The following is a 24,678-nucleotide window of genomic DNA, read 5'->3' on the forward strand; positions in this document are numbered from 1 at the left end:
AGTGCCAGTCGCGTGGGGAGCACTTGTGTCACGCAGAAGTTTAGTGAGTACCTAGGGTGACAGCCAGCTCACCTTGGGAAGCCTTGATTGTCATGATTGCCGTTTATTTCTGAGGTGAACCAGCATCAGATTCACCCTGAATTATGTGCAGACAAATGGAAAGGTTTGGCTTTCTCAGGGAGGTTATGGAGAAGCTCTTATTAACAGCCAGCCCAAGTGCTTACATGAAACAGAGCGATTGTAGAAGTTCATGGTGTTTCCACTTCTGGGTATGGTTTGTTGTCTTTTTTTTTAAGGTTTCCCCTCATCATGCCTCCTTATGTCACTTGCTATCCTCTTTCTGCCTGAAGAAAAGCACTTGTTTTATGGCTGATCATATTTTCTATTACATTTGATTCTTGCCCCTACTTTATAACCTCTCCCCACCAGACAGGGAGCTCATGATAATAAACCTGGGGCTTTCTCTACTGGTCTGTTACCAGCCATAAAGTTGCAGCTGTTGAAAAAATTTAAAGCATCTCCTAAATCAGTTTCCCTCAGCCTTTGGAACTGTCCTCAGACTCAGATTTGGGGCTTTTAATAGGAAACCTATTGAGAGTCATAGTGGTTCTGATGAATATTTGTATACATGACCTTAAGAACTTGGAGGTGCAGTGCACAGTGCACTGAAGGCAGCCTTTGGTGGGCTCTGGCTCAAGCTTTTAAAGAATAACAGGAAACATTGGAAAATGCACCAAGGGTAAACAGAGCCGTTTAGTTACATTAACTGTCTAGAGGAGAAGCTCCACTAATGACCAAAACAAACAAAGCAAGTGCATTTATTTAGTATTGCTGTGGGAAAACAAACGGCTTAATTGCATTTTGCTAAAAAGGGTTACACGAGAAGTTGGCCGGCCTGGGCCCAGAGTGTCGTTCTGGCGTCCTGACCCAGTTCTGATTGCTGCGTGGATCCCGACAGAGAGTGGTGTCCTGGAAAGGAGCACGCACTTCAGAGGGGCCAGGGCTCTGAGAAGATTGCATACTATTTTTTATTCCTTGCAATGTTATGTTAAAGTGTCATTCTACACAAAACAGCTTCAAAGAGATCTGTTTTTGCTGCCTCCTGGTGACTTGGGATAAAACTCGCCTTGTTATGGTTATGTGAATGGTCAGAACTCAAACTGGCCGGTCAGCTTGTTTCTGGACTCACTTATGATGAGCAACAGTAAATGTGCTGCAGGACTCCGTCAGCGATGCCCTAGTGGCTTTAGCTGATAACCAGTGCGTTATTTATATTAGAAGAGAAGCTGGGGTGTGAAAGCAGACTCCCATTGTGCTAATCTGAATAAACATGCAATGAAAGGACGGTGCGGAAGAGCTGACAGTCTGAGCTGTTCTTGCTTGCCTGTGTGGAATCTCTTTGTCTTCAGGAGGAGAACGTGGTGAACCGAAGGCAGAAAGCTAACTCGGTGCATAGAATGGGGTCAGTGACTGTGACGGTGACAGCACAGAGTGAAATCAAGTCCTGCCCATCTGTAATGGTGTGGTGTAAAGGATAACATGCAGCATGTGGTTGCTGCTCCCGATAAAAAGGATGGTTATACCTCGAACAGCACAGAGGGCAGTGGGTCAGTAGGGTAATCTGGTGCCATTTTAACCTTTTTACTCCTAATCCAAGAGCAATTCTTATCGGCTCTTTTTTCAAGATCTGTTCATGTAAGAATAGAGCTCCTTCCCATGGCAGAGTATTTCAGGGGGCTGATTATGTGCACCTAATTCCATGTGAACTTCTGAATAGCAGGTAAGATTAGATGACCACAAAGAAAATGCAAAGCACTGAATCAGTGCTTGCGCTGCTGTTTAGTACAAACACACAGTGCTCTGTCCGACTTAGTTCTGTTAAAGGGGGGGAGACTATTAGTGAAAAGAATCAGCATGGCATTACATTTACTACGTGTTCAGGAAAAACTTCTTCCTTTGATGTTGTTGGAGACCCTTGAACTTCAGAAAAGAATGTGTTAGCATGCTAGGGTATGCCTCAGTCCTGCAGGTCATTTAATCCTTTCCTCAAGTGAGTCATTGTAAGGTAAAGTAGATGCTGGGAAAAGTTGTGCGCTGCCAATTAAAACAGACTCCAAAGGTGTTGCTGGTTTCATTCTAACAGAAACTCATCACAGGGAGGCCAGTAGAGGTTGCTTATGTACCTTGAGGCCAGATCCCAAGCTAATATAAACTGGCATGGTTCTTTTGAATGTGCAGAGCTATTTCGCTTCATACCGATAGGTCAGACTCAATTCCTTTACACTTAGAGCTTTTTAAAGAATTTCTATTAAGAAATCAGGAATAATTCAGAAAAGTAGTGATTTCCACACATGTACAAAACGAAAGAATTTCACAAGAAGGCTGTCAATAACTCTGAGAGGTGAGTTGTGGCTCAGTCTATAAAGATTGTTCTATCTGCCTCAAACACCCTTACAAAATCAAAGCCAAGTAATGAATGGTAGCCTCAGCGTTTCTCCTGGGCAGATACCTTTCGTGAGGTCAGGTTTAAAATAAAATTGAGGACAGGAATGTATTAATTAGTAACTGTTGCCCATGTTTGCCTACGAAAAAAATCTGGCTTCTTGCAAATTTAGCAACGACTAAAGTTAATCAGAAAGCTGAGGCATTCATTAATTAAGGAACTCTGAGCCAAACACTAGCCTTTTGTGGAACAGATAGAATCAGGGAGCCTAAAGCAGTTTGGAAAGTCAGGAAGATGTTTTGTTTTCACTTTTTTCAAGTGGAACAACAGAGTTGGTGACCAGGGGGCTGATCAGCAAGCTGCCAGGATGGGAACCTGCACTGCTGAGTCCCATCCCATAGAAGCCCTGATGGAGGAGAAACCTGAAGGACCCAAGTTCAAGTCTCAGCACTGTGGCAGTCACAAGGCAGGCAAGCTGACAGAAACCTTGGAAACCTGCCTCGTTTCCATTAGAAAAGCTAACACAATTGCTACATGCCTACAAGCCTTCTGAACTGGCATTTTTGGACAGGCAAACTTCCCTCTGGAAGACTGCCAGCAAGCTTACCTGACCTGCTTCGTGGCATTTAGCTCGTCCTTCCCTGATTTTTAGGAATACAGACTTCAGATGGGCTTATTTGCATTGGAGGAATACTGCTGGAACTTTCCTCCTAGCATGTGAAGTTTTCTCTGTGTGTAGAAACAACATGAGTGAAATATTTGGAGTGAAACCCAGGCTCCATTGAAGTCAGTGGCAAAACTCCCATTCACTTCAGTGGAGCAGGAATTTCACTCTTTACTGTTTTGAAGTTAGAGTTACTAATAGACTGTTAAATTATTCCTGCATGCATCAAACAAAACAGGCTTGATGTTCGTGTTTCTGCTGTGTTCAAAACCCACAAAGGTTTAAAAACAAGAATAACGGTGAACTTCTGAGTCTAACAATTGTTAAATGTAGTTTTGCTAGCAATAATAATGTCCCTGGAGATAAATCTAAAAAAAATAGACCCCACCATGTAATCTTCACTTTAAGCTAAAAATAGCATAAATGGCAGTTTAATCTAAGCCATAATTATCAAGCTGCTGAAGCCGGTTTTGGTTCATTGCAACTAGAAATGTATGTTGTGTTTAGGCTTTGAACAGTTGAGTCCCAAAAATGGAGAGAAGCAAAGCCAAGAGCATAGTCAGAAAGCAAACGGGAGCCTCTGAGAAATAGCATGCATTAAAGAGTCCAACACCATTTTTAAAGGGACTGCTCCTGGCTTGCTCAGTCCTTCAAGCTGGAAACCTGGAGAGTTCCCGTCAATCCCTGTTTTTCAGCCCAACATCCGTGAGTGCTGCTTTGTTAGAAAGTGACACTGGCCATACAAGGTACCTTTTGTCTGAAACCTATGTTCCAATTCGTGCTGGAATCAAAGGAAGGATGTTAACTTTTCAGAGTGATGCTATTCTGTACCATTTAAAAAATGGTTTTAACAATCATTTCAAAGTAGGATGGAAAATCCTTAACTTCCTTTTGCTGCCAGGCAGCCTGGTATGATAGGCTGAGCGTGGGACTGCCATTCAGGGCTTCTGACATTTCACCGATGGAGCAGGTGGACTTGGGTACATCATTTATCCCTTCTTTGCTGCCGTGGGGGCTGGTCCCAAAGGCTGACCTCCAGCAGAGGAGTCCCACCTGCCTGTAGCAGCACTAGAGAGAGGCTTTTTCCAACAGCGATTTACTGCAGCAGCCCAAAAGCAGAGACTGCACTAATGGTGGAAGAGTCCTGAGTGGCAAGGTGGAGGCAGGTTAAGGTTATACTTTACTATTTCAGGATGCTTTTTGAAATCCTCACTGAACGTGTTTGAATCCCTCCGTGTAAATTCAAGGAACCTGTATTTTATGCATGAAACAAGTGCCCAGAGAATTATCTGAATGTTTCTGTATTATTTGTGTAGCATATTGCCAACTTTGTTAGTTGTGAGATGTGACGATGTCATTACTAAGTCCAATGGTAAATGAGACACCCACATGATAACTTGATAGGTGTTGTTTTTTTTGTGTCCTGTTTTGTTTTAATTAAACAGCATGGGAATGAGCCATGATGACGATCATCTGCCCTGTGCAGGGAGGTCCCATATTATGTCTGGAGAATGGGTCAAGGGCAGGAACCCCAGTGACCTTTCCTGGTCTTCATGCAGCCGCGATGACCTTGAAAACTTCCTCAAGTAAGGATTGCACTGATGATCAAATATCCTATCAGGCACAAATCCAATGTTCTATCTGAAAGTGAGAGCCTAGACAAATTTCCATTAAAAAAAAAAAAGTGCATGTGTCATTAGTGTGTGGAAGTTTGACTCTATCAATTACTATAGGCCCTTTGAAACTGAGGTTTACAGAGAGGCAGAGGAATTATATTCTGTTGCCATTGTACTGCTAACATCTTAAAAACAATCCTAGTTTACCTGCATTTCACAAACAAATGCCTTTCATATTTGCAGTGTCAGAAATATGTGTGTAGGTACCCTGATAAAATCTTCCATTGCATCCATATTTCAGTTTACTGTGTTCAGCAGTTCACTAAGGACTAATCCCCCAACCCTGGGGATTAGAGGTGTGAGAGAAAGGAAAAAAAAAATGAAAGAAAATGGGACATCTAGTGTTACACTAAAGCATGGATTTGAAAAAAAGGTTGCACTCACTCTGGTCTGTGACAGACGGGAGATGACAAACTGATATTCCAATTTGTCAACAATTGTTTTGAAGACAAAGGCATTTTTGTTTCCTTTATGCCTGTGATAAATAAGAAGCCCAGGGCATAAAATTGAGCTCGGGGGATCCAGGTGAGACACGACGTAAGACTTTCTAGCTATCACTGTAAGGCTTGCAAAGCTGTTGGGTTTGGTAGCCTCAGGGCAAAATTGAGCCTCCCTCAGATTTTTAGGAATAATTTAGACACATACTTATGCCGAATGATGTAAATATAGTAGATTCGGCCTTGAGGCCTGGGGCAGGGGATGAGTTCTAAAGGACCTTTTTGTCCATAGCTTTAATGATTTAGAAACCTTCTAGAAAGATACTGAGAAAATCACCACTGTTTCACGCAAGGTCATTAGATTCCCTGTTTAAGACAGGACAACAGCTGCTCTACAGCAGTGATCTAACACTCGAGTTCGAAGGTACTTCCCCTCACAGGCATGTTTAATTATCGCACTCCGCAGGTCCAAGGTCAGCACCTGTTTGCTGGTAACAGACCCCCGAAGCCAGTACGCGGTGCGGCTCCCCCACAAGCTGCCTGGAATGCACTACAGTGCCGATGAGCAGTGCCAGATCCTCTTTGGGACCAATGCTACGTTCTGTAAAAACATGGAGGTAAGAGCTCGTGGGGTGTACCTGGAAATGAGGTGGGATGTGGCAATATAGTTGTTGAACGTTGGAGGAGTGGAGGAGTCTGGACCTTCCTCAGAGTTACCGTGGGATTTTTCGCATGTTCAGCACTACTGCCACAACATCAGTAGTCAGACTCCTATTGACCTTTGTGTCAACAGCATGTACTTCTGCAGTCCTCCTCCCTTCCCCACATTGGTCTTAACGTCCTACAGCAGACCCATAAGAACTTTTGTGTGTATTCAGTGTTCGTGTAGCAACAGTTCCCTTTTGACGTGGTTTTGCTGCAATACTCCATAGATACTGTTTTCCTGGTAGTTCATCTGAGAGGAAAATCTTTTCTCACAGGAGTGCTGCCTGCCTTCACAGACTCAGCTTAGACGTCTGTCTGACCTTTCAGTAGGCCTCACCCTTGGACCATTACAGTGTTCTTATGAACTCACTCTAACACTTTTCCAAGGAAATATCAATGACTGCTTGCCTGATGGGGCCGTTTAGAGATCTGTACAGAATTAGGCCCCTTCACGTGTGTTTTCTAAGCAGAATGATGTTCAGTCAGGCCTTGGGTGTAACATGGCTCTTACCATGTGGTTGGGCAGCAAAATGGAAATGGTGATTGTTGGTGTTTCTAGAATCAGGTCGTGTTTGAGATGAGGCTGTCTGACTTGTCCTCTGGATTTTAGGTATCTAAACTCTTTCTAAAGTCTTGCACATAATTAGGTGTCTTGTATTCTGAGACGAGCTTGTACACATCCTCCTTTAAATGGGGACTGAAGAAAGGCTTACTTATACCCAGAAGAAAGTCTTGAAGCTCCATGTCCTGTCACCAGCACCAGCTGGCAGCATTCTGTCCTAGACAGGCAGGAGTAGGATAGTCCAGTGTTGTGCTGTCATTAACCAGCCACTTAGAGTTTGAGCTTGTCCCTTAGAACCATTCTGAACAGTCATGAGATCTTAAATCAGTTCTAACAAAGAAAATAACAATGAATGATAACTGGGACTTATAAGTGCCAAATGACTAAAACCGTTGAACACATGCAAGTCTTGGGAACATAGTCTTAGTTTCACGTTTGTTGTTTTATTTGTTTTGGATTTGGAAGCTAGCTAATATAAAACATTAAAACAATAAGTAAAGAATCATGGTAGATCGTGTTTTCCAGCTCCATCAAGAAAATGCAGACCACCAAGACTACTGTACTGGAAGCTAAGTGTTAGAATATGGGTCTGTATAGAAAATCCCAGATCTACAGTGGATGGTTCAAGTTTTTCCACTTTTCCACTTGTGTGGGTGTCACAAGCCTTGACTAGTGTTGGAACAGATATTTGCTATTTTCCTTGTTGCGATAAAAAACATTCTGTTTCTGGATAGTCCAGTGCCTAATGAGAATGTCAGCCTACTAGTAGGTGGTCAGCATTTCTCAGGCAGAAATTGCATGTCCACTAGTAGAGTCTGGCATTATTTCAGGAGCAAGTTACTTTCCAGAAGAACAAAACAAGAGGCACTGCTGCAAGATACTTCTCTGCAACATGCAGACTGCAGGTATTTGTCCCTCCCACGATTTTTTCACCAGTCTTATTACTTGACATCTTTAGAACACAGCAAAAGCTGTTTTCTTTCCCTCCATCACTCCCACAATATCTCCCAAAGAAAGGTAATTCCTAGGTCATTAGGAGTTTCTAAAGAAAAGTCTTGTAAAACTTCTGCTAATTAAAAAGAATTTGCAAATGCTTACTTAGAAATATTTTTCTGTATCAGATGTGCGATAGAGTTAACATTCACACTCTGAAGATTTGGATCGATTATGGCACATGCCATTAATTTAAGTAAATATTTGCATCCTGTTATGCTCCTTTGAATTGGAGTTTGAAGGCAAGGAAATCAGTTTTTAGAGGAAATGATCAGCTTTAATTTTTAAACCTTCAAAGATTTTGTTCTTTTCACCTTAGTGTTTCTCATGCCTCATCTGCAGAATGCTTGTGTTGTAAGTCTCAAAGCTGTCTACAAAAATATGAACCAAGAAAAAAATTGGCACCAGTCATTGGCATTAGCTGTAGAAATTATTGGCAAACATAGCTGTCTCCTCTTTTAGCCAATGGTAATGTGGTATTTTTAATTCAATAAAGTATTAAAAAAATCCAAATGTAAAAGTAATAAACATTTGACAGTAAATATTTGTTACAAAAAGGAAATAAACTTCAGGAAATTAGCCTGCTCAGTCTTTTTATGCTTACATGTGTCTACTGTCTATTTTCTTACTTAATAAAAGAGCTACACTATACCATTTCGTTGGAGATTGCTGAGCTACATAATCGCGTCAGGCAAAGCAGAGGACCTATATTAAAAAATGTCCTAAAATCTGATTGTAGAGCAAAATTCAGAGATAAGATGAATCCCAAATTTCCCCATTTTTGAGAAACTGCAGACACTTTTTGTACAGTAAGTTCTGTCCCTTTATGGCATCAGGAAAGAAATTTTTAAAGGGGTGTAATATCCTTTGCTTTCACAGAGAGCCAGGTGCCTAAATGCTTGGCAGCGTTTGGAGCTCAGACGCTGGTCCAACCAGATAGTTAATCCATGAATATTCAACCTTATCTGGATATTTCATACTGTATCTCCAAAATTCCTCTTCCATGTTTGTTTTTAGTGGTAACTCAGATGCTGTAATACAAAATAGGGGCCTTCAGAATTTTAACAGTTTCCCAGACCAGCAAAAAGTAGCTCCTTGCTATCTTATTCCAAATCTGCAGAACAGAAATGAAAACCTATGAGGTCGGCTCAGCTGTACATTAACTTTGCCTGTTGGCATTCCTTTTAAATTTGTTTAGATCCTGTGTCTATATTTCAATATACCAATGATCAGTGGGAATGCTTATACAGAAGGAAATACAACTGTGCTCCTACCATACCAGACACACTGCCCGTTTCCAGGGGGGAGGTTGTACAGTCATGCCCTCTGGCAGTGCTAGAAGAGCTTTTGTCCCACCTAAGAGATTGCACAGTCCTTTATATTTTGAAGGAGATAACTTGTTTTTACCAGAAATTAAACAGATAACTCCGCTGTTCTCAAGTTCTGAGCAAACTCATGACGTGGCTTGCAGAAGAAGCTGAACAGCAATGCACCTTTGATACTGCATGGTGCATTATCGGCGTACCCCAAACACAGACCTCTGGGGACTTGGCTGTTGAATGTCAGTGGGAGCCGGGGCCAACATGCAAATTGCTGGAATTGAACCTGTCTGACCTCTGTTCTTCAGATCTGCACAATGAATTAAGTCTTGTGAATTCATGTGACCCCCGTGCAAGAGGAAGCAAAAGGCTTCTGTCCCACTCAAGCTATGAAGACCTCTGCAGACTGGAGACTTAACTCTTTGCTCTCCCTTTTTTTTAGCTGTGTTATCAGTGAGAGGAAAAGCATAAACGGTTAATGCCTGCATCTCAGAGCAGAGGTGGTGTTTCTCCACCAGAAACATGTAAAAATGCATTGTTCATAACCTCTTATGAAAATATCATGTGTTTAGTCAGAAACCGGTGTTTATTTTTCAGACTGGCATGCCTACTAATAGAGGCTTTTGCACTGAAATTGTATTTATGGAAAAAATGTGATTTCTATCTCTTGCATCCAGTGTTTGGCTTTTTGTTTTATATGCCTTTTGGCTTATTTATTATTAACACATTTTTGCGGGTTTTTACATAACCATTATCTTTCAGGATTGTTTTGAGTCAAAACCATGCTTAGGCTAAAATGGCATGTGGAAAGAGATAATCATTGCTACAAAGGGATTTTTTGCTGAAAAAGGGACACTGTCAGCTTGGATGCAACTGGCTTTATGAATTTTGACATGACACTTTTTAGAAAACTCAAGGCAGCTAGAAATGACTCTACCATTTTCTTTGAGTTCAAGTTATTTTTTAACAAATCTACATACCTCCCAATATCTAAAAGCCACAAGGCAGCAGCACAAACAAGGGGGCAAAATTGAATGTAAGCCAAATGAGACGGACTGGACTTCTGGGCTACAATGGAAAAGGAACAGAACCAAGAAAATGTAAAGAAAGAGGAACTGTAATAATCAAGGAAGATCAACAGCTGTAATAATCGAGTGGATTGTATGTATCCCTTCCGTTTTCATATTTGATGGCACAATGCTGAATATAATTAAGCAATTGTGGGTGTCTGTCATCTGGATCTCAATCACAGAGAGGCTGCCAGAGTGGACTTTTGGACTCCATGCCTGGGAATCAATGGGCCTTTGTTTTTTCTTTGCAGAGTCATTTGCAAGATCCAGACAATGATAGTAAGCCCTATTATTTAGTAATGTATAGAATATTTACAAGAACATGGAGTTTAGATTTTGAGCTGATTTATCCTGAAAATAATAGGCTGCATTGTCGTTTTCTGTACAGCCGGAAACTTTGCCTACAGAATTTTCTATCAGACACACACACTTTAACTTCTGTGTAAATATAATAATGATACATCTGGAGAAGGATGGGTTTGGTTTTGTTGAGGCTTGCAGGATAGGAGCCTGGCAATTCTAAAAATAAAATTAGAAGATTTTATTTTTTTAGAAGTAAAGGCAACAACTTCCTTCATTGCCACACTATCTTTTATAGTTTTCCTAATGTAGGTTGTTAAAATTCAGACTATTTTCACGTTGACTGTTTCATATGAAACTGAAGTGTCCTATTTCACTGCTTCTGTATGTTGCAAAAAGACCTTTTTCTCTGTATTTTCAGTGGAAATACTTTTTGTTTAATAGAGAGAAAGAGAGAGAGAAGCAGAGTTCCTGCCTGGGCAGCACAGCCCAGTTTACAATTATTGGAATGCTTCAGAAATTTTTGTATGTGTTTCAGTTTGGAAGATGGTCAAAACACATTCTGGTGCAGTGGTTTAAAGAAAAATAAAAAGAGAGAGGGGAACCAAAATAAAATTATAAAAATACAATGTGGAAATTTAAGAATATAAAAATAACAAACTCTTAAAAATAATACGGAGTGCCTATTAAGAATCGAGCACTTGAGCTTGGAAATCCTGTATTTTCTTACTGAGACACAAAGAGAAGGAGAAAGGGTTAGTGTAGCCTTGTGATGTGGCATCTACAGCTGAAGCATGAACTTAACAAAATTAGCCAAAACGCAATTGAGTATCAGCCTGCAAATAGCGTGTAACAAGTTAGAAGGGCAGTCAGCCCTCGCCATTGGCATTCTGGGAACTTCCCCTCTCTGAAGCTCTTGGAGAGAAAACTCTCATAATCTTCACAACCACATCTAAACACTGTATGTACATATCTGTATTTATTTTTGCTAGCCCTCTATTCTTCCCCAGGGCCAAGAAATGCATTCTCTCATTCCCAGTGTGGTTTTTTTTGTTTTTGTGGTTGTTGTTGTTTTTTTTTTTTTTTTTTTTTTTTTTTAATGTCAAGCCGTACCTGTTATTAAAAAATCGGTACTTTTCTTATCTTGAAATCAGGTGTTAGGGTCTGAGGAGTTGGCTGCAAGTTGCTAGGTGAACATTACCCTCACTGAGGACAAGGAGAGATGGATGATGCAAGGTGCAAGGTCAGAATTTTAGGTTCTAAGCTGCAAGCATAGTATGCCATGGGAGTGATTAGGCTGTTATGAAACATCCCTGCAGCTCTTTGCCCTATCTTCACCATGAGTAGGTATCTTCTCCTGAGACAGCACGTAACCCAGGCACTACGCTTAAGTTTTGGCTGACCCAGCCTTCAGTGAGTCTGTGAGCTCAGACTTTTGGTGGCTGCATGTAGTATTAACCTTAGAAACAGCACTTAACATGACATCTACAACACCGTGCTAGTACAGCCTCTGTGGCTGTGACATAGCTGATTAGCTGTACTTCTTCTAAGGCCTACGGAGGTAGAAGTTTGCAATAAGTCAAAGTAGAACATTTCTGATGTTTAATTTAAGGGACTATCATGTCTCTACTTCTCTGAGGTTTGGTCCCATAACGATACTTACATGACTTCTTCAGCTGATGTAACATGTACTGTTGTATTCTTTCATTTAAAGTGCTGAAAATTGGGCTCAGCAAATTTGAAGAGCTCATACATCAAAAAAGCATTCTCTGTCGGTAGAAAGATGGAAAAAAAATTACCTTTTTTCTGTTTGTTTTTCTGAGTGTCTGTGAATCAGAGAGACACAGGATGTAGTTTCATGAAAGCACCAAAGACACTAAAAAAATTAATATTTAGCGTATGCTTCGTTGTCATAAAATCAGTTTGTGGTCTTATTAATATTTTATTTCCAATCTGTTTCTTTGGACTATTCCATTAATTCCAGGTATGTGAAAAAATAAAACAGAACTGGTACTTTTTGTTTCCCATTAAAATACGAAGAGGAAACATTGTTCTGTTTTAGTAGTAGATCAGAAGTCGTCTTGGTATCATTGCACATGTATGTGAGGAGTCAGGTACATTTCGTATGGGTTCCATTTCTTCATAGCTGGAGTAATGCAGATCAGGCCATCTATCTCAGAGAGCCAAACCCAGCGTGCTGCCCTTCATGTTTGCTGGGTTCAGTTTGTTGTGTTTTCTCTGACACAGAACATTAACAAATCTCGGAAATGCCTATCGTGAGGTTTTTCTGCTTTTCAGCAGGGAAAAGGGTAGCACCGGAAAGCAGTTGACTCTGAAGGGCCATTTCCTCAAGAGTTCTTTAACTCTCCAAGACCACTTCCTCAAAAGTTAAAACAAACTCTCCGATTGTGTGCACGTTGTCTGGTGTCGGTCACTTTCCACTCACACAAGTACTGATGAGGAGTCCGTTCACTGAGTTAATGGAGTTGCATTGATGTAAAAACTACTACCTAAAGGGGAATCATCTCGAATTTGTTGGCTCCAAGAAGGCAGGTTATTAGCCCTGCTCATCAAAAAAGCATTACTGTGCACATTTCTCTGTGTTCTGAGGGAAAATGTAATCATTAGGTAGTGAAAACAGGGAGGTGTTTCTAAGAATCCTTTTGTAGCTGCATCTAGAAAGGTAACACATTTATTTTTTTTATAATTTGGACTGAGATGCTTTCTGTCTAGCAGTAAAGAGATCCATTCCTCTTTGTCATTAATGAATAAAATAATGTATTGTGAATTTGTTGGCTTGTCACCCAGATACTTACTGTTGCCTGAATATTCTAGTCCCTTGTGATTCTTTCCAGAGTGTTTCCATGGCTTCTGGATCAGATCCATCACTTGGGCACACAGACATAGGCTTCCAGTATTGGACCTGCCACTTGTTCCTTGGACTGTCAGCTGTACGGGAAGGTCTGCAGCAGCCCCCTGATAAATGCCCACGAGCGTCCCAGTTATCTTGTTTGTGCAGCACGTGGCTCCTTTTCAGGAGTGCCTTCCAATTTTATGGGATTCTGGTTTTCAAGACTGCTCTTCCAGCTTTCAACAGCAAGAAAGTGCACTTAACAGCAGTGGCAAGCACCAGTGCTCACCTCCCTGCAATCCATTGTGGATTGTCAGTTGTTTATACACCCAGAACGACAGGCATTGGAAGGGTAGAAAATGTGAGCACTGTTTTTATCACTTTGTTGTGTAAGGAGTTCATCCTCAGAAGCACGCTGTGAGGCTTTGAACAGGAAAGTGTGCATGAGTTGTGTGTTTATTGTACTTAATAGGTGTTAATTAGGAATCTGTTTATCAGCATGTTTTATCTCACAGTCAGCTATATGCCAAGCCAAAACCTTGGCAAAATTAGAGATCTGATAGTTCATTGAAAGCCAGTTTATTTATAAATGGGCCTTTGTGTTATGCGGTCTCCTGCTTGTCTTCCTTAAAGATATTTGTTCTTTCTAAGTCCTTCTTCATAATCCCCTCATTTTGACAGCAAAATTGTTTTTGTGGTGGTTTAATTCTGCTCCTCGAAATAAGAGGTTCCTCTTCCCAGTGGGCAGTAGGCAGCAGGGGAGCTAAATGTCTCTTTTTTTTGTCTGAGTCCAAGATGAGGGAGTGGATGTGTAGGGAAGGAACTAGCGTGTGGAGCTGTTACCTGGTGGAGCGACATCTTTATTCACTGGATTCTCTTTGTGCTAAGGAGATTTGGAAACTTCCTTTTGTAGGTAATAATCTTTGGCTTTGAGACAGAGGAGTATTGCGAGCTCTCTCTCCTCACTGAGATCATCTGAGGTCGCTGGGCAGAATCGCAGTGCTTTCAGTGGCTGTGGTGATGCAATAGCTAACCCAGGACCTAGCAGGCTCTACACTCATTGCCTGTGGGCAAAGAGCTGGCTGAATTAATGCTGGCTTCTCCTCGCTTCCAGCTGCAGCACTGAGTTAAAGAGCCTTAAAATAGATTACTTCCCTGGAGCCACATGCGAGTGGTCCTAGTGCTTCACACGCTGCAAGCCTCTGCTGGCACATGGCCGGGGCAGAGCTGCATGTAAGGTAAACACCATCTTCAGTCACAGTACGTGTTGTGAAAAAGTAGGAAAAGCTGTGAAAGGTGGGACGGCCCCCAGCCAGACATGTTCCTGGGAGCATCCCAGGAGTTGTTGCTAGTTCTGCCCTGACGTTTCGCCAGCAGGCAGTGGGAGTGCGGCTGTGACACTGCACAGAGGGCTGCGGCGCTCGGAGCCCTGGTTTTGCTTGCGTCCCAGCAGACTTTCAGTAGGACATTTAATCCCTTTCTGTTCCTCTCTTCCCACATATGTAGGAAAGAGAAAAAGCTTCCTTTATCTCCACACTCCCAGGAGTCTGTTTAGATTACAAGTTCTTTGAGGAAGAGAAAACACCTGGCACAGTAAGGCCCCTTTCTCAAATAGGTGCCATTATAGTAGCTGTAATCGGAGGCGTCCTACACCTGCCAAGCAGATACCTCCTACATTGGGAGCTTCCGGACTGCGACCTCTCACTGCTGGCTTCCAATAACTATGCAGGCAAGTTTTGCTATCTTGCAGGAGTTTTTGAGAGTTCCAAATTTGTCCATTTAATATTTTTTTTTTCTGTATAAATTCTTTAATGTTTCAGTTGAACAAAGCATTTCAATTTTTAAAAAGGAAACCTGATATTTTATTGAAATACTACATTTCAACAACCATCTCACTTTTTTTTTTCTCCCCTCTTGGAAATAATTCAAGCCGGGAGTTGATCCAAAGATGACCTTTCCCCACAGACAGTTTCAACAAATCAATATTTTTCCAGAGAAGAATATCTCTCATTGGAAAATCCTATCTGGCATTTCGTGGATGCTGTAGGGAGGACTTTGCAGGCAGAGACCTGCCTTCTAAAAGCTGGTTGCTGAATGTACAATTAGCAATAATACCGCTCTTTTGATGGCTTCTTCTATATCAATGAAAGCTCTGCACTGACATTCATATACAAGCAGCTTTCTTTCAAGTCGTGCCATTTCTAACTTTGATATTTCCCCACAAAGCTGGCTATTTAATTATTAAAACGTCAGTCACTGCAACTGGTTAGCTAGAGGACTGTTTAATGGGGATTTTTGTTTGGGTTTGTATTGTAGCTGAAGAGGATATATGATCTCTTTTGAAATGAGCTATTAACATGATAAAACATCTTGGGAATATACAATACCAAGCCTGATGGTTTAATCTTCGCTGGGGTATCTGAAAGCTGTATTAAATACAGGGGACTGCACTAACGAGCACTCGAGCTTTGTAGTGGTATGGCACTAGAACACAGAGCTGAATCGCAGTTACCAGATTTTTCTGTAACTGTTTCCTGAAATATGCTTTGCATTTAGGATCCGGAATCAAACACAGGGATACTATAAAAATCCTGCGTTTTTCATACCTCAAAGATGGGAATTTTCAGAAAGGTTGGTATCAGTCAGAGAGCATTTTCTTATATTTTTATGTGTATGTATACACAAACATACATACATATATACGCACACACCCGTACAAGTGAATGTTTGCCCCAGCTGCGTTTACGGGCTGCTCTCAGCTCTGTCCTTGTGGTACAGACACACCTGTTTGAGGTTAGCTGTGCCCGTTGCTTCCCCCAGGCAAGGGCCCATACCTGGGCATGTTAGCTGAGTTTAGCACCTTCCACATTCTTGTGGACTGAGGAAGAATTCTGTTTGGCAACCAGAGTTGTACAGAAAGCCACTTTATTTTTATGACTTTCTGTTTCCACCACCCCTCTTCCTCCTCCCTTTTTTGTATCAAAGAGGAGAATTTAACCCTAATTTACATGCAGCTTAAGATCCAGGGACTTGAGGCTGAAGATTAGCAGATACTGGCCTTGCATAAGGCACAGATAGCTGACAGTGGTGCTCATATGTGTCTAGAACAACTTCCTAGGCATGTGGGGACTTTCATTACATCTTCAGCCAGCAAGTCCTCCTGACAGAAAACAGAAGCAGCGAGTTTCCTTCCGTTACAGCAGACGCAAGTGTGTTGTAGCTTTGCATCTAGGAAAACAAGCATCCTCTCCGAGCTGGAAGTTTGGCATTTTGGGAAAAAGCTTTCTCAGTTTAAAGAGTTTACTGCTGAGATCGGTCATGTTTCTGTAACACTTGACAGTAAATAGATGTCCTTTTTGGTTTTAATGCTCTCCAGGGGAGGAGAGGTTTTGAGAACCTGGGAGTTGTGGTGTGGATCAACTGATTTCTCACTTTGTTCTGAAATCTCCGGCTTGTCAAGTCTTCTGCCTCAGCATACCTAGCTGTAAAACAGCATGTGATGTCCTCGTGGCTAATGGGTGCTTAAGTGCTTTCAGAGCTGTGGGTAAACCGCTAATTAGTCACAGTCATTTAGTCAGAGTGACGTCTGATATTTTCTCATGTGCTATATTAGCTTGGGAAAAATGTCTTGAAAATTCATTGATTTAGGTTTCCCTGGTGTATTTGCTGTTGTTTGTTTGCTTGATGATAGCTCTCTGTGTTGTGGTTGGTACAGATGTTTCTGAATTGTGCTGTCTGCTTCTAGTTGTTGTGAATGTTCTTTTGGTTTAAATAGTGCAAAAGCCTCTTTCCAGAAAAACATAGAACTAAAACAGGGTGCAGATAACTGCTGTGAGAACTATTTTGTTTAGCATGTTCTACATCATCACTCTTGGTGTTGGGATTTCTCTCATCTGCACCCTCTGCCGTACAGATCCCTTTTATGCAGACACACCAACACGCGTGTACACGAAGCACACATGCACCCACAGTCTCAAACATTACGTTGTGAAAGAGCCGTAAGGTTGAGGCGTGTTGACTCAACTGTTTAATGAGGTGCAATAAATCTTGACAAGACCAGCTGGCACTAGAGTCAGGCTTCTCATCTTTTTACCATTACATTGAAATGTGAACAATAGTGGAAAGAAATGTAACTCGTCTTTTTCTGTTTTTGGTACTCAGATCTGTAGCACTGTATTGAAATCATCCACTCCCATGGAATGCTGAGCATGGTGGGTGCTATGGAAAATGTTAACAACGTAAAGGCCCTTTCTCCTGGTTCTTTTTCTCAAATTCTGAAAACGTTATTGCCCTGACAGATCACGCAAATGTGGTCAGCATTAATATCCCACTAACACACATGGGCTGAGCAGAGCAGCAGTGTTGAGTAATGGTAGGCTGAACACATTTCAGGTCTGGTAGCAAGACATGCGGAACCTCGTGCTGCTCTTGCCCTCGCCTCTGACTTTTCACCTTCTCTAGCACATCAGATTCTAGCAGCTACTTCTCACCACCAAACCCTTCCTGACTTTCTCCCTGTCTGCTTATAGCTTAACACCAAGCTCCTCTGCTGCATGGTACACCACGAAATCCTTTCTTCTTTCTCCTTCCTCCTTCAGATCTTCTTCGCCCAGGGGTCAGTGCTGGCTGATTATAGCAACCACCAGGACAAACAGGGCTGACTGGGCTTTACCATGCTTAGTTGCTTGAGTACCTCTAAAAAAGAATACAAGTAATTAAGAAGCTCAGACACCCAGACATGTGGCATGGCTCCAAAGCTCTCATCATGTCCTCCCGGCTTCCTTTTTAATGGACTAGATTTATTCTAGTGAAAAAGAAATCTCTTTAAATAATGTACTTCTCGTTTAGGGTGGTTTTTGTTTCTGACAATGGCATCCGTCAACCTCTTTTATGTTCCCAGCCCCAACACTTCATGACAATTTATCCTTAAAAATAATTGCTCCCAAACTAACTAGAGGCCTCTGGATTCACATGAGAGAGACGGCCTGAGCTTTGCAGTGTATCCCATAATGATAACTGACATCCAGAAGTAATAATTGCACCTCATTGCTTTGTGATTGCAGCATTTGATGTGTGCTGGGCTTTGGTGCCTGGTGGAAGGAGATACATCCTGTAAAACAAAGTTGGATCCCCCCCTGGATGGCACTGAATGTGGCGCAGACAAGGTAATCAAAAGACTCAGCAGCAGTGAGTTTGTTTTTTTCCAGCATTGTCACTGGAATAATGTTTCCAAGATGTTCACTATTTACCATGAACCCATCTTTTATACAAATTCTGTTACAGAAACTGCTCAATTAACAGCTGGATTGGGTTAGGGCGTTCTGATTTTATGTTAGGTGTATTCCAGTAGCCTTCGGAAACCTCAGCAGTGAAGCTCTTGTGGTCAGGGCCCTACATAAACACTTCAGGAAAACCCCATGCCTCACCCTGCTAACTGCACTGAGCACCCTGTGAGCCACACAAGGTGGTAGCCCACTCCTGGCAGATCTGCTCATTGCTGCAGGTGGTGTTTCAAGAGTGAGGTGTTTTTTTTTTCAGTACAAGCTAAGGTAGTAGTGTTCTTGGCTGTATTTGAGATAGGAAGTATGGAGAGCATTTAGGTTGGCATTTGGGGAGTGGAGGCAAATGGGGAAAGAACAAGAGGCTACTTAAAAACTTCACAGTTTCTAAAAGGAGCTCAAAATATGTTGAGCTCACATTCTGTGATGTTCAGTTATTTTGAAGTATTATTTGCTGTACTGTGTGTATGCCTAGATGACTAAGGCATATACGGACTCCTGGTCAATGGAGAAAACAGTTACAAAAACCACAAAATAAGCTCTCAGGTTAGCAGATCTCCCTCCAGTGAACTTCATCGTTCAGTTAGCTAACTTCAGTGCTGTAAGGGTCTGTGTTGCTGAGACTCAACTGCTACCTCCCAGCTGTGCTAACAGAAGTTGGCTTAAGTGATCATGTTTAACCTCTGTGATGGGCTGTGCTAGGTGGTACGTGGTTCGTAAATGTGCGTGGTTCCTTTTCCCACCGTGGCTGATAACCCCTTAAGCTACAAAGGGACTCGACTGGTTTGATAACCGCCAGTCTCCCTGCTAGTTTGGGATTCTGGTATTTATTGTGTGGTACAGTGTTGGGGGAGGTAAGAAAGAGAAAACCTTAAAAGCTTGTTGCTAAAATCAAAGATCAGAGACCTTTTCTTTGCTTGCAAATGGAAGATAAACAGTGAGAAGAAAAGCTATGTTCTGGAAAGCATGACAAGGAAATTGAGACAAAATGTTTTTACATATATGTTTTTCTAACCACAGGAGTCCAGTGATTTGTTCGTCAGAATGCTTTGCAGTTGCTTACTGTATCATATCCTGGACAGAGCAAGAGAATGGGCTGAGTTTGCTGCTTGGTCAGGAGCCAGTGCAGCCTATTAGAATCAAAGTTTTTTTGGGGCCTTAGCCAAGCTAGGGTCAAAATACCTCAGTGATTTTGTAGATAGCAGGAATGCTGCTGATGAAGACATTGCTTTGGGGTATGAGTTCTTGAACTCAGGTTCTGTGAAGAGTGTAACTCTAAGTCTTAGAATTTAGATAATTACCAGCATTACAAACGAAGGGGCTCATTTCTGTGATTTATTTTTTAATGACAGAGTTCCCTTCAGGGTTTGATTGAGGGTGACATTTAATTTCTCTGTTTCTCCTCCTCCATCTCACAGAAGCCTTGAACTTCCAGAAACTTCAACATGGGCTTTTGTAGTCTCTAAGACATCCTTTTAAGTCTACCAATACAGGATTGTTTTGCTAGATCAGGGCTTCCTTCCAGCCTGTGCTAACGCAATTGCATTTCAGTGGTGCCGAGCTGGGGAGTGTGTCAGTAAAACTCCCATCCCTGAGCACGTTGATGGAGACTGGAGCATGTGGAGTCAGTGGAGCATGTGCAGCCGGACGTGTGGCACAGGAGTGCGATTCAGACAGCGGAAATGCGACAACCCCCCGTAAGTCTTCACATCATGCTGATTTCTTTTTGCATGTAGCATTTAGGCAAACCTTGCCGCAAGAGTTCAGTGAAGAAATGAGCAGCAGAGCTGCCTGGGGGACACGAGACCTGGTGTTACCAGCAAGGACCAGGTCAGAATCCAGGAGTGACTTCGGAGCCAAGCATGTGCTGTGGCAGTGGCTTGAAGGGTTCCCGTTGGAAGTGGCCCATTGCAATGATTCAGATAGAGATACAATTGAATTAAAGACCTGGGGGTTGGCAGAGGAATGATGCTGTGTTTTCTCTTCAGCACTGCAGTGGATGAGAAAGGGTAACCTGGATCTGCAAAGCAAACTGCCAATACATCTTAGGGATCAGTTTTGCAGGCAGTGCTGGCTTCATCTATGTCTGACAGTGGTCATAGTGACCTGTAGTTGTGTTGATAAAGCACCCTGAGATATTCTGTACACCAGGATGTGCTGCATATGAAAAATGTTCCCTACACAGAGTGGACCCTGCCTGGCTCCTGCTTGGGCTTGTCTTTTTTCAGATTCAAGAAGAAATGTACATCATGTTATCTCCCATGTGCTGTCCTTCCTCCACCTAGTTGGTTGTGGCATGCCTGGAAGTCTTCTTAGGAGAGGCCTGAGCAGGTCACCTCTGTGGCCATTTAAACAGCCACCTCTGAGTGTGTTATAGCTTCTGAGATGAATGAGAGTGCTCACAATCTTGAGAGCAACCCTCCAAGTTGTGCATCTCCAAATTTATTTATATTTTAAGGTTTTCTTCACAGATGAAGCACAGGAAACATCTTTTACATAGGGTTGAGATTCTGGCTAGCACCACAGTCACTTTGAAGACATGCCCAGGTGATGGGTAGGCACCCACTGGCTGCTGCTGAACTATATTCACATAGAAGGGATACTTTTGTTTATTCCTCTCCTGAAGGCTGAACTGCAACTGCATGTCTGCAGTGTCCAGGCTTGATTTTTGCCAACTCGTTTTCCTGAACAAGGGGCTGAGCTGCTTTCTTTGCTGTCAGCTACAAAAAGTCTCTTTAACCACAGCACTGACCGAACCTAAATCCATTCATCATCGTTCCTTAAATTACAGGAAATGCTCCCTCCAAGATTGCACACTGATTTTAAAATTCTCTTGCTCATATACATTCTTGGCTGGGGATACACACGTGATCTTCTTTTGCTTCATATTCCTGGCGTCAGCCCACTTCTTCTGCAGCTGGTTTATTCACTGTCCAAAAGTATTGGCTAAGGGATTTATCTTTTCGTTTATGTGTATTTGGTCTTGGGATTTTTTTCTCTTCTGGAATCTGTACTCCTGCCAGCTGACTTTTGAGCCTGTGGGACTATCAGTATTTTTAAACCAGTTGCTTCACTGTTTGATTTGGTTTTTCCTCTCTGTAATTTCTATGAGTACTTGCATGCCTTGCCTCCAACTGGTTGTAAGGCAGTGTGCCGTTGGCCGCTTTGCACTTGCAGACTTCCGAGCTGTGCTGCCTTGTGTTCTGGTCTAGGCTTTGGGCTGTTGTCATGCAGTGGGATCGAAGGAAAAAACAACCATTTACACAGAACATGAGAATGAGATCCTCACCCCTTCCCCCATCCTCTCTTGTCACGTAAAAGCCAATGTGCCATAAAGGTGCTTTGATTCCTTCATTGCCTTTAGTGGGTGGAATCTCTTAACAGAAATAGGGTGGAATGGTAGAAGATGTCTGTGAAGGTGCCTACCAGGAAATCTCGCAGTCTCTCTTCCAGGGGTGTATCAGGATGGGTTTGAATTACACTGTTTGTGGGAAACCCCAGGCAGTGCTACAGCCTGTACTACACAGAGCTAGAGGCCTTTATTTTTACTGATGACCATTGCCAATAATACGAGCTGCTGGCTTCCAGTCTGCATTGGCAAACTCATAGAAAGTCCTTCACGAGTTAATGACATCTGAAGATGATCTGATCTCATTAAAATCAGAACAACTGCTGATGAAAGCACAGTGAGTAGTAGTCCTGCTGTGTTTTCTGCTTCACAGTATCAGGTTGATACTGTGCTCTCCAGAGAGCACTCTGTTACTCTTTGGGTATCCTCCAAGATTTCTGCACATCTGCTGCCTTGCATGCCTCTGTGGCAGAGAAGAGGTGTTAGCAGTGTAACCAGGCATTTGTACAGGCTGCTCCTTTGGTGACTTTCTGTGGTGTTACGGCATCATGTAGGGTTATTCTGGTTTAGCTTTAGTTTTGTTTATGAAGAAACAAAATAGAGGCATTTGTTAAGAGTTTGAGTTTTCCTCCTTAATGCTGATGCAGAATCCGTGGCCTTGCCTGCATGCTTGGAAACCAGTATGTGAAATGGCATGGTTGTCATGGATGGAGGTTATCTGCTGCACAGATTTGTTTCTGGACATCCTCCTGGTGGAACAGCTCATAGCTACGTCTGGGTTATTTCGGTTTCAAGGTGCTGAAAACAGAACTTTAGAGGACGTGCTGAAGAGACATTTGCTGTGTTGCCATTGTTATGGGTGTTTGAGGCAGGGAGCAAACCAAATGGTGGGAAGAAAAAGGAGAAATATTCCAAGTTGCCTGCCTCTGCCTTGTGTGTTTAGTGTGATCCTGGGCACAGTAACGTAACCGTGGTGCCTCTAGGTTCCCCATTAAGAATATAAATACTTTACTTTGGCATTTGTGTTGGAATCACAAATTATCTTCTGAACTGTCTCATTGTACAAATATAATGATTACTTAGACTTTACATGTCATGTTCAGTGTACCTTCCAAAGCCTGACTGTCACAAATCACCATCGCTTAAGAAACCTGTTCCGAGTCACCATGAAAAAGTTAGAAATCGGACCTCATATTGTGACAGTCCTCACAGTTTGAGAGTGTCTTGCTCGAAGTCCTGTTCTGAAACTGCTGGTGAATACAAACACACATATACTTACACCCATTTTCTCTGCTTTTTCTCAGCCATTTGCCTGCTCCATCAGAAAATGGGTTAGGACAGGAATGGACTGCTGCTGAAGTTGAAATTTAGGTCAGCAGTGTAACATCAGTCACATCCCTTTTTTTGTGACCAGAACACAGTTAAATAGCCTGTATCTGTCAAGAAGGCTGCTTAGTGGATGGATTACCTCTTAGCAAAAGTGTGCAATGTGCAGTCAGCCACCTATTTATTGATCTGTGTGTGGGATGCTACAAAAGAACATACTTCTGAAACACTCCAGAGCATCTGCTCTAATAAGCCAATTATAGATCCAGCATGGAATTCGGATAAGTTTCTGTCAGTCAGTGAGAGCAAGATTTGTCCTCCAGCAAGGAATGTCTGAGAGGAAGGATCCTTCCTGCTATTTCAGTACTGCCTTGGACAGGAACAATTAAGTGAAGGGGTGCCTGTGAGTAGCTACGTTGTTCTGCTGACCTTGGTTTGTCTTTTGTGCGATAGCCCGGGGCCAGGCGGGAAGAACTGCCGCGGAGCCAGCGTGGAGCACACCGTGTGTGAGAACTTGCCCTGCCCCAAAGGTGTGCCGAGCTTCAGGGACCAGCAGTGCCAGGCCCACGACAGATACACCAACAAGAAGAAAAGCCTCCTGACAGCTGTCATCATTGATGGTAATTTTTTTTTTCAGCTACCTCTGTAATTCCTTGCTGTTTTTTTTCTCTGCAGCTTTTTAACCCATCATAATTTCATCCACAAGACCCCTGGTTGTCTGTGGGAACACTGCAGAATGTTTCCATTAGCTGCATCTGAAAGATGGATTACAGTAACGTGTTCTTATTGCTTCCATGCTGCTCCTCTAGCCTTCTTAACAGAATTACATTGCTTGATCACCTTTGCCTCAAAAACTTGTTTGTGCTGTTCCTAAGGTCAGTTGCTTTGTATTTCTTTCTCCAGATAAGCCATGTGAGCTCTTCTGTTCTCCACTGGGGAAGGATTCTCCTGTGCTGGTGGCAGACAGAGTCCTTGATGGTACTCCGTGTGGGCCTTACGAGACCGACCTCTGTGTACATGGCAAGTGCCAGGTGGAGTAACTTTCTCTTGTTTTACTCCTAGTGTTATGTCTGACCCGGGGTAGCTATGTATGTCCTAGAAGACGAGGCATCGGTGTGGGTGGCTGGGCAGCCGTCTCTGAGGTGAGAGGGTGACCCTGTTTTATAGGATCCATTGCAAGTGCTCCACAGCCCCGTGTCTTGGTCTGAGAATTATGAGAAATGCCCAAGGAAGGAAATGGTTTCTGAACAGCTGGGAATGTCCAGCGATCACATTTGCTTGTGTGTAGTCATCAAATGGCTTGGGTGGGAAGGGACTTCGGTGAGGGAGGCAGATGGGAGTGGAAATCTGCTTACCCGCTCCATTTTGGCTACTAGAAGAGTCACTGAAAAAATGTTGATGCTGCAAACTGAAATATGAATTATTAGCCTGCTATATGTGTTTTCAGCTCTATCTGGGGCCTATCTAGAAATACTGAGGAAGCTTTTTGGTGCCATTTGCTTGGCTCTTGGAGCTGCATAAACCTGTATCTTCCCTGTGCACCGTACATTTGTGTGATTTTGAACTATATTACTAGATAATGCGAGGGGGAGTTTCTAACCTTTGGGCCCACCAAAACTGTTTGAAAGGCCCATTTTCCTGCAGTTAGGAAAAGGTTCCCTTCTTCCTACAAAACAGCTTATAAAGCTTCAAGCAGCAGACAGT

The 24,678-nt window shown here is 42.5% G+C and overlaps 1 protein-coding gene across 2 annotated transcripts in view; it reads left to right on the plus strand.

The window, feature by feature from the left end:
- Nucleotides 1-24,678, plus strand: part of ADAMTS17 (ADAM metallopeptidase with thrombospondin type 1 motif 17) — a 172,502-nt gene that overhangs the window by 78,763 nt on the left and 69,061 nt on the right. For both annotated transcript variants that reach the window (XM_084531890.1, XM_084531891.1), the window contains exons 9-14: nucleotides 4,553-4,693; nucleotides 5,687-5,837; nucleotides 18,084-18,185; nucleotides 19,851-19,996; nucleotides 23,428-23,594; nucleotides 23,878-24,005. In XM_084531890.1, the coding sequence (XP_084388016.1) occupies nucleotides 4,553-4,693; nucleotides 5,687-5,837; nucleotides 18,084-18,185; nucleotides 19,851-19,996; nucleotides 23,428-23,594; nucleotides 23,878-24,005 (835 nt within the window). The remainder of the gene's footprint in view (nucleotides 1-4,552; nucleotides 4,694-5,686; nucleotides 5,838-18,083; nucleotides 18,186-19,850; nucleotides 19,997-23,427; nucleotides 23,595-23,877; nucleotides 24,006-24,678) is intronic.

Source organism: Aythya ferina, assembly GCF_964211825.1.
Source record: "Aythya ferina genome assembly, chromosome: 11".
Classification (NCBI taxonomy): domain Eukaryota; kingdom Metazoa; phylum Chordata; class Aves; order Anseriformes; family Anatidae; genus Aythya; species Aythya ferina.